The sequence below is a fragment of the Nanorana parkeri genome, unplaced genomic scaffold (genome assembly GCF_000935625.1).
Source record: "Nanorana parkeri isolate BGI_ZX_2015 unplaced genomic scaffold, ASM93562v1 scaffold1972, whole genome shotgun sequence".
Lineage (NCBI taxonomy): Eukaryota > Metazoa > Chordata > Amphibia > Anura > Dicroglossidae > Nanorana > Nanorana parkeri.
Genome location: NW_017308240.1, coordinates 82269 through 92951, shown reverse-complemented (window position 1 = coordinate 92951; position 10683 = coordinate 82269). Strand labels below are relative to the sequence as shown.

General features: G+C 45.8%; 1 protein-coding gene across 1 annotated transcript in view; it reads right to left on the bottom strand.

The window, feature by feature from the left end:
- The window catches only part of LOC108800258 (zinc finger protein 692-like), a 34953-nt gene extending 29113 nt beyond the window's left edge, over positions 1-5840 (bottom strand). Inside the window, exons 1-2 of the mRNA XM_018572228.1 lie at positions 5814-5840; positions 3136-3287 (exon numbers count right to left, since the gene is read on the bottom strand). Of these exons, the coding sequence (XP_018427730.1) occupies positions 3136-3287; positions 5814-5819 (158 nt within the window). The 5' untranslated portion in view covers positions 5820-5840. The remainder of the gene's footprint in view (positions 1-3135; positions 3288-5813) is intronic.
- Between the last annotated feature and the right edge of the window lie 4843 nt (positions 5841-10683).

The window sequence follows — 10683 nt, the reverse complement described above, 5'->3', positions numbered from 1 at the left end:
GGGGTTCTTCACAGTAAGATCAGTTAGGGTCTGGAACTCACTGCCACAGACAGTGATTTCAGCAAAGAATGTGGAATTGTTCAAGAAACTTTTGGACGATTTCTTAAGGGACCGTAATATACAGGGGTACAGGTACTCCTAGAATGAGATCCTAATAGGTTGGACTTGATGGACTAATGTCTTTATTCAACCTCAAATACTATGTAACTATGTAACTATGTAACATCCAATGCTCAGGACACAACAAGGGCACTGCATTCAATGCTTAGAGGTGGTACATTGCTCAGGACACAACAAGGGCACTGCATCCAATGCTCAGGACACAACAAGGGCACTGCATCCAATGCTCAGGACACAACAAGTGCACTGCATCCAAAGCTCAGGACACAACACGGGCACTGCATCCAATGCTCAGGGCAAACAGGGGGACTGCATTCAATGCTTAGAGGTGGTACATTGCTCAGGAGACAACAAGGGCACTGCATTCAATGCTCAGGACACAACAAAGGCACTGCATTCAATGCTTAGCGGTGGTACATTGCTCAGGACACAACAAGGGCACTGCATTCAATGCTTAGCGGTGGTACATTGCTCAGGACACAACAAGGGCACTGCATCCAATGCTCAGTCGTGGTACATTGCTCAGGACACAACAAGGGCACTGCATCCAATGCTCAGGACACAACAAGGGCACTGCATTCAATGCTTAGCGGTGGTACATTGCTCAGGACACAACAAGGGCACTGCATCCAATGCTCAGTCGTGGTACATTGCTCAGGACACAACAAGGGCACTGCATCCAATGCTCAGGACACAACAAGGGCACTGCATTCAATGATCAGTGGTGGTACATTGCTCAGGACACAACAAGGGCACTGCATTCAATGCATGAGACTTGCTGCCCTTAAGCTCACCACACAGATTGCAATCTGAATGTACAATCTCCTACCAACAACTATGTAGTGTGCGGGCCTGCCTGACTGGATACACATTGGTTGGGCAGTTTAGGAAGGTCATCATATTACATAAATCTAAAATGGATTGAACAGTCAGATTGTAACATGTGTTAGCATAGGAGGGACCTGTACAACTGACTTAAGGGCTGCTGTAGCAAATGATGGACTTGCACCATAGAGACTGGGAATTCTAATAAGGGTGCAACATGACATTTTTTACTGAGCCTTATTCTCTGCTTCAGGGGGGAGGTAGGAAGACTCTTTCACCTCTGCAGGAGGGATGAAGACAGAGAGGGCCACCTTTCCCATCAACCCCATCATTTCCACGTTTTCAGTGCCATCTGAACTTGCCGTTTCAAATTTAGGCTCTAGCACCACCTCCTGGGTAAAACTGGTAACACACCTTTGCAATACAGAGCATTACATACAAGAGTGTAAGACAAATTTGTTTTGAACCCAAATATTGAAATAATTTAATTGGAAACATCTAGCTGGAGGTGGTGTTGGGGAATTGTCGTATTGTTTTGTGTTCTTCTGTACCCACATGCATCTTTCCTGTAATAGTTATCAAATGGTCTGAGTGGCTGCCATTTTTACTTTGTCGGATTTAGTATAGACAGGGGGTCTTCAGCTGCCTTGAGCATTTCTGGTCTTCTGGTTGGCTGCTCTACCTTTTAAGGGACTCTGTCCCCCAGGATAGAATGACCTTTCCTCTCTATAGCATCCAACACAGTTTCGGGAGTGTCTGATGCCTGGTCCCCAGCTGTGCAATGTGCTTTCTCCCGCCAGCCACTATGTCACTGCTGTGTTCTTTAGTGACTTAGCACCAACGTAATACTGATACTCTCTCTACTACGCTGAGACAAGAAGCCAATAAGGTAATAAAGCAGTTATATGAAATCACTAGGGTTAGGCAACCTTGGCACTCCAGCTGTTGTAGAACTACAAGCCAAGTCTGACAGTCATAGGCGTGACTCCCAGAGACATAATGAGATTTGTAGTTTCACTACAGCTGGAGTGCCGAGGCTGTCTACCCACTCTAGAACCACAATACCCTAAATGTAGAGCAGATAGTGCCTACCAGGTAGCGGCAGGACTGGCGGAGTGACGCTTACTGAGTATAAGAAGCAGCCGCAAAACACGTGGATGACATTAACCACTTTGTGACTGACGACGTACAGTGTACGTCACCAGCTTCGGGGCTGTTTAAACGTCGCCAGATCGCTTCTAGAGTCCTGTGAAGGCCCCCCCCTGCCCGACACCCCCGCCGTGCTTCCCGGGCTCCGTTGCCCCTCCTATGGGACCGGCTTCTCTGGTGTCGGCGGGGAGCTGGGGAGGAAATGGATGAACCTCCGTTCGTCGATCCCCTCCCTGTTCTATGGGAGCGATGCAGATTGCATCACTTCTAAGCCCCCCTATGTGATAGCAATCAATGTAAAGTAAAAAAAAAAAAAAGAAGTTTTTAAAATGAAATAAAATAAATCTAAAAATAACGAAAACATTTTTTTTAAGTCCCCCGCGAGCACGCACGTCGCTACGCATGAAAACTACAAACGCCCTACACATGTTGGGTATCGCCACGCACGCCAGAATGAGAGCAATAATTCTAGGGCCAGTATTTTTGGGTATCTCTAAATTGATGACCTGTGGGGGCTTTTAAAGCGTCGTCTACTGACTTTTTGGGGTACTGAAGTTTGTCGCCATTTCACGGACGCACACAATTTGTAACCTGGGCATGTTGGGTATCTATTTACTCACTGTAACCTCATCTTTTATATTTTATTAAACAAATTGGTATTTCATTGTGTTTTGGGGCATTTAAGTACATTTTACACTAAGTTTTGGGGTTTGATAAGGAGTTGCGCTAATATCGTGCAACATATAAAATTTGCAACTGCCATCTTTTTATTCTATAGGGTCTTGGCTTTCAGAAAATATATAATGTTTGGGTGGTTTTAAGTAATTTTCAGGCCTAAAATGTGGAATATAACATGGGCGCAAAAAAGAAAAAAGGCCTCAGTCATAAAGGGGTTAAACAAAGCTTGGATGCTGACATAAGGCCACAAGGCATACATACTACAGTATCCAATCTGTGAGTTCTTGAGTTGGTTGAGGTTTTTATTTCTCGCTGTGTGTGGGGGGAATTTTTTTGTTTCTTTGTCATTTCTTTTTTTCTTACCTGTCCAGCAGGAATTTGGCCAACTGCGCATGCTGTGCAAACCCCAAGTGATCCTTTAGCGCACACCACTCATCAAGGTGGGAGCCCAAGCGCACCCTGCACTTGCCGCGCTGTGCATCTAGAAGACGCCTTTTCTCCCGCTGAGCCGTCGCCTAAAAGAAAAAGGATGGTTTTATGTGGGGGACACAGACAGCAATATAAAAAAAGAGACATCAAACCCTTCCATACTCTATTGCAAAGAAAAGATAAATGAAATGTACCAAAGTGACATCCTGACACTTTATTTAAGTTTGACATTTTTTGTGTTTACCTTCTGTTGTTGTTTTTTTATTTTTTTCAAAGAACACTTATCTTGTGCGTACAAGTTTAATACTTTTGAATAAAAGTTTCATTTGTATCATGCTTTTTAAATGCTTCTTTGGGGAGCAAAATGGGAGGCTTTAAATGGTGGTGGTACTGGAGAAATGGGTGTGGCCACTGAGGGGTGTGGTTCCTGAGGGGTGTGGCCACTAAGGGGCACTATAAAGCTTTCTCGCAGAGGGCGCCCAGGGCCGGTGCTAGGATTTTAGGATTTTTGCCAACACAGGCAAAGTTTAATTTTTGCGCCCCCCCGTCGCGCTGGGCCTGCTCCCTATCAGCATGTTTTGGTTTTTTTTCACTTACCTTTGGTGCGGGAGAGCAGCGGCGAGTCAGCGCTGGTCCGGTGGGAGGAGCTCCAGGTGGGGTCCTAATTTAGCTGGTCGGCTACTGCCAGAGGATCTCGACACGTGCAGCACCTCCGGCAGTCGCCGACCAGCTAAATTAGGACCCCCACCTGGAGCTCCTCCCACCGGACCAGCGCTGACTCGCCGCTGCTCTCACGCACCGAAAACATAGCGCAAACATCGGGTCATTTTGACAAGTACTTGTCAAAATGCCCTGTTTTTTCCGCCCTCACCCTGCAACGCCCTCAGGCGGCCGCCTGACTTACCTTGCGGTAGCGCCAGGCCTGAGGGCACCTAAAGCCAAACCCTGGTTACAAGAGACTGCTTTACAGTGAAGCGCCGTTTTCATGGACAAATGATTCTGAATGTCCTCTTTCTGAAAGCCCAACTTCACACACACGAGACAAAAATAAACCCTTTGCAAAGCCCCTTGAATACCTCTCACCCCCCTTCAGTGTACAGGTGCAGGGATAGTAATATTTACCTTATACCTCGCTCTAGCAAGGCTCCCTCCATCCACGCAACGTGTCCCAGGAAGCCTCCCTTTTATGGCACTCCTGGTGGCAGTCACACACTCCCCTCTTTCACGTACAACGCAGAGTTAACAGCCTTGCATTCTATGTGATGATGCCAAGAGACCAACCACAGCCATGGGGGGCATGGGGTAAAAGTATATCTGTTTTGGCTCCCTAGACTGTGCGGGGGGGGGTTGTCTTGTGCCTTAAAAGAACATCCGTCCTGAAATAATCCCATAATGCCCAGGAAGTACGCACGCTCTTCTACTTTATACTCACTACTACCGTCCACTGCTCTTACCACTGCCAGTACCCAGTTCTCCCAGTATGGGACACTGGTGTGCCCTTCCCTGCCATCCCACATTGCACTTAGAGGCCATCACAAAGGAAGGGGGAGAGCATGTACATTGCAATAATCAGCGTTTAGGAGAATTGATTTTTGCGCAGGTCATTGCTCGAGTGCCCGCAGTCCTCGGATCAGGAAGTATGGGCACCAGAGAGTATCTACTGTATGGCAGCAGAAGGTTTGTTTTAGTACAGGTCCACTTTACGTCTCTGTTTACGCTTGTGCACGCATGCATGCATGTTCGTTTTTGTGCATCATGTACAGCACAACACATTGATTTCGACAGGCTGACCTGCACACCACTGACATACCTGCATTTTTTCCAAGACGCCCCACACCAAAACACATGGTCCTTTCTTACCTTGTGCATGGTGCAGAAGGCGCGTTGGGGTGGCATTAATAATGAACAACAGCACAGCACATCTTACAAAGCAGGTGTGCTGCACATTACAGGCCCATAGACTTCTATGGAGCTTTCTCCCAGATGGGAGATGGACACAGGCAGGACAGCCAGCGGCCCTCAGATATTGGGGTGTGCAGATCTGCAGAAGTGGAGGGTGCCTGGTGTCCAGTCTTTAGGGTAGAAAGGGAGGCAACATCCAAAACTTTTCAGTTGCTACCAGTGACAGCTGTCCAAGAGAGGATTTCTACTTGGAGATTTCCTCTCACTTCCTATTGCGTCTCCAGAACAGGAAGTGAAGGGAAACCCTCACAGGTGGCCAGAAAAATCCTTCCATAGCTTTTTACTTTTCCCTAAAATTAACAGATGCTAAAAATGGTCTTGTAGACACAGAGAAAATCTTTAAGCTAGTATTAAAAAAAAAGAGCACCAAAAAGCCCAAAGAACAAAACTTCAGTGCCAGGGACTGTCCTTTGACAATGCTATGGGCTCAGCTCTTCCTTGCAGCCTGCTTCTTGCTGCATGCCACCCATTCTGCAACCTCATGCTCGACTCGGGGACACTTGCAGACCCCCAACACGCAGCTTAGCCAAAGTCCTGCCTAAGGCACGTGATTACTCTAAGCCTGCCAGTGACGTCACGCACCCGGGGCTCAGAGTGCCCAGGAAGAAAAAGAGGCGCCTTTTAAAAACGTCTCCCAGCGCCGGCCTCACCTGCATCGCCCTTTTAAGAGTGGGGTCCGCAGCGGTAGCGGCTAGTTCCTATCCTGCAGATTGCTCTGTGATATCACAGGAAGCATGTGACCAGGAAGTAGGAAGTAGTGGGCGGGAAACCCAAGTGAATAGGTGCAGCTACGGTGAGCAAGAGGCTGCAAGCTGATCACACGGATTCGTCTGTAGGTCTCCCTCTCTTCTCCCCTCACTCGCTCTGTCCGTCTTCTTTTACATTATATCCTCTCTGTGCCTTTCTCCCCCCCTTCTCTCTTTTCTTCAGCTGCTGCCTCTCTCTCTGCCTGCTGGCTTCCTTTCTGCCATGGTCTTTGGGGTCCCCCACTCTTCTGGGGGAACCAGGACCACGGCAAGTTAGATCAGGTTAGGGAGCAGAGACCGCCCGTTCTCTGCTCTGCTAGCAGTGACATAGGAGTGCTGCACTAGCAGCCTTCCTGTCACAGGAGTCCCAGCTAAAAGTTGTGTTGTGCTAAAACTCCTGTATTGGAGGTGACAGGGTCAATAAAGAGAACCTGTCACCTCTGAATGCTGTCACACAGGGGCTTGTTCCCGTGTGATAGTAATAAAGTCAAGAGAAAAATAATATTGATAAAAGTAAAACATGTAGGTACGTAAAAATGTAAAAAATAATAAAATAAATGGAAATGCTGTGGCCGGGCGGTCAAAGAATTGCACACAACTGCTGCCGCGAGGGAACATGGAGCTGGGAAGCTGACTCCATGCTGTTTGGCCGGATCGATGCCGATTCCCAGCCAATCAGCAACGAGCCGGGCAAACATCTAATAATACGGTGACACGAACCCCACCTTGCAGACAAATCATTCCCCTTACATGGATCCTCAGCAGCAGTCATTACCATACCAGTCCCTCAGCCAGCTGGGCAGACACCGCTCTCCCGGATCTGCCCACGTCTCCTGTGTGCACCGCCTGCTTGATGCTGTTAGAAAATGTCTGAATGATAGCACTGGGCAGTCTGCGCATGTGCAGTAGCTGGCTGAGCGCCGATCACGTGGGCGCTGTACATACAGGAGACGTGGGCAGATCAGGGACAGCTTGGAGAGTGGTGTCTGCCCAGCTGGCCGAGGGACGTCTTTGGTACGGTAATGAATAGGGATGCACCGATATATCGGCCGCCGAAACATATCGGCCGAAAATGGCACTTTTGGCATAATGCCGAAAGAGCTATGTTTCGGCCGATACATCGGCGCATCCGTGATTTCTTTTCTCCCCGCTGGGCGCTGCTCTGTGTCCCAGCGGGGAGAAGAGAAAGTGACAGCCGGCCGAGCACTGTGGTGGAGAGCGCTGTGAACGGCCAGCGTCTCCTCCCACACCGCTCTGCTGCCTATCACAGTCCGGCAGAGCGGTGTGGGGGCGGAGACAGCGCTGTCACAGGAGGCTGGGCTTTTCTCCCTACACCGCTCGATCAGCCTCCTGTGACAGCGTGTCAGAGAGAAAAGCAATGTACACACACTCAGTGATCGCTGCGTGTGTGTACATCATTGAGAATATGGTATGTATACTATATCCTCAATTATGAATGAATGGGAAGTGATCTATATCCCCTCCTGTTCATTCATAATTGTGGTGATAGTAAACACTATGTCCTCTTGTTATGAATGGACAGGAACACTCATAGAGGATTCCTGTTCATTGATAACAGGGGACACAGAAAAAGAGATTGAGGACTTTGTGTTCTGTTTAGCCCCCTTATATTTCCCAGAAGCCCCTAAAAGTAAAAAATAAAAATATTTAATAAAAAATGAATTAATAAAAATAAATATAAAAAAATTAAAAAGTTTATAAAAAAATAAAGAAAAAAAATTTGAAAAAAGAAAAAAAAAATTCGGTATTGGTTTCGGCCTGAAATTTTTTTTTATTTCGGTTTCGGTTTTAAAATTTCCATTTCGGTGCACCTCTAGTAATGAATGCTGCTGAGGATTGATGTGAGGGGAATGAGGTGTCTGCAGGGTGGAGGTTGTGTCACCATATTGTCAGATCTGTTTGGCCGCCCTCTATGCCGATTGGCTGGGAAGCATTGAGGCGGCCAATCAGAATGGAGTCGGCTTCCTGGACAATCAAGAAGCTGGGCGGTGGGTAATGACACACTGCTTGGCTCTTTGATTGCCTGGGAAGCCAGCTCCATGCTACCGGAAGTACCGGTATCGGCGAGTACTGAAATATAAATATCGTTACTCGACAGCGAAACACTGATGCATCTCTATTCAGAATCATACCACGCTGCCTCTTTTAAAGGTACAGTGCGAGTGTGGTGTAACTGTGCATTATGTGACCCAACCTACTCTGATGACATCACTAAATTTAAACTGGACCATGCAGACTATGCTCAGGTATTGCAGATATACAGGTGAAACTCGAATAATTAGAATATTGTGCAAAAGTTCATTTATTTCACTAATGCAACTTAAAAGGTGAAACTAATATATGAGATAGACTCATTACATGCAAAGCAAGATAATTCAAGCCGTGATTTATCATATTCCTTATGGAGGGTGTCAATGATGGTTTTCTGCACAACTGTCAGGTCAGCAGTCTTCCCCATGATTGTGATTCCTACTGAACCAGACTGAGAGACCATTTAAAGGCTCAGGAACCCTTTGCAGGTGTTATGGCTTAATTAGCGGATTAGAGTGGGACACTTTGAGCCTAGAATATTGCACCTTTTCACAATATTCTCATTTTCTGAGATTGTGAATTTGGGGTTTTCATGAGCTGTAAGCCATAATCATCACAATTATGACAAATCACGGCTTGAACTATCTTGCTTTGCATGTAATGAGTCTATCTCATATATTAGTTTCACCTTTTAAGTTGCATTAGTGAAATAAATGAACTTTTGCACGATATTCAAATTATTTGAGTTTCACCTGTATGTCCTTTATAATCACAAGCATTTGATTCTTTATTTTGTTGCCATGGCATATTTTCTGGCCTTGGAGACATGCCATAACTCTGCATCTTTAAGGCTCATCGTGATCGTTTGTCTAGTTTTATATCACAACTTTGGATCGTGATTTGGCTACTATAGTGGCAGACAGAACCTGTGCTGGTTATCACTATTCCAGCGGCTGTGCATCCATACCAGTTTCCTTGGATACAGATGACTTTAGTACGGGCAAGTGTTTCTTCATCTGGTCTCTGGGTACCAACACCTGCTATCGTATCAATTTCTTCTAATTCTTTTCACTAATATCATGAGTTTGTAATAGTCAATATCTTTAGATTGGTATTGCTTCATCCCTGTAATTTTTTTGTTTTACTTGATATCTTAAGAATAGAACTTCTTTAGCCGTATTTCATTAAACACGTACCGTGATGGAGGAAAAAACTTTTATCCTACAATGAGAGAAATATTTGCAATATCAGTATTGACCCGATACAAACATTCTCTCCTATTGCACCTGATGAACGCGGCCAGAGCGTGCATCCCCCTATACCGGAAACACTCTGAGCCACCTCCACTTTGGCTCCGGGAAGTTTCTGATATACGCATTATGGAAGAACTCGCCTCTTCCCTCTATTATAATGGGGAGAAGTTCCGGAAAACACGGTTCTACTGGATGGACTTCACGTATTCGCTGGAATTTAGTTTAACAAATACTTGAAGTGTTATTGCCTGGATGACACTTTCTTCGTGCTGGTGATGCCTAGGGTCTTGATGCCATCCCTGTTGTCCCGTCCCTTTCCTCTTGCACCCTTCCTCCCTTCATCATTTCCACTACTTCCCTACCCTATTGTTTTATTGTTTTTAAGCCCTTTTTCTGCCCTGTAACAGCTCTCTTCTTTCTCCTTATCTTCTTTGCATATGCACTCATGGTCCCAATCTGCGTTAGTATCTGTTTTGCACAATGTTAGGCAATTGCAGTGTGACATCCAACATCCAACCACATGGACTTTTCCATCTGGACTGGTACCTTGATTCTGTTTATGTGCATCTGTAGAATATCATTGTTTGTTCTCATTTTTCCTGTTAAACCTTTCTTTAACGCATTGACATTTTGTCTTTTATGTTAATTGGATACTTTTAAAACTCGTAAAGATAAAAAAAAAAATCAAAATGTGTTTTGTGTTACATAGTTGTTAAGGCTGAATAAAGACACGGGTCCATCGAGTTCAACGTGCGTGTGTTACCTCTGTATATCTTGCTCTCTGAGAAACATATCTAGACGGTTCTTGAATGATTCCATACTCTCAGCTGAAACCGCTGTCTGTGGAAGGGAGTTCCGCAATTTTACAGCTCTCACAGTAAAGAATCCCCTTGCTGTTTAAGATGAAACCTTTCCTCTTCCAGTTTTAGGTGGTGGCCTCTTGTATTCTTGACTGAACTGACAGTAAACAGTTTATTACTGATTGTCCCATCACCATAAATGTCAAGTCCCCTCTCAGTCTCCTGTTTTCCAGAGTGAACAAGTTTCACCATTTCGCTGTCAAGCCCTCCGGAACGCTTTGCACCTTATGCTGGCCACACCAATTTTTCCCATTGTTTTGATTTTGTATTGCTGCGTTACTAGTGTTTGTAAAAGACAAAACCCCCCAAACCATAGTCTCTGAAAGCACAGGCCCGATAGAATAAAAAAGATGCTGCTAATAATGTTGTAGGTCCTGCCAAAATGTTTATCAAATCAGTATTATCCTCCTTGGCGGTAATCCAGAGTGTGGCTCGCGGCTAATTTTCAGCACCATAAGCGGTAACCCCGAGCCACACTCGGGATTACAGCGTAGCGTTACTTACCTTGTCCCTCAAGCCGCGCTGGGTCCTCTGCCCGATGCCGGCATAAAGGGGAAAAAATAGAACAAATAAAAATGAAATCATCAGATCGCCAGGGAGGTTAAACCG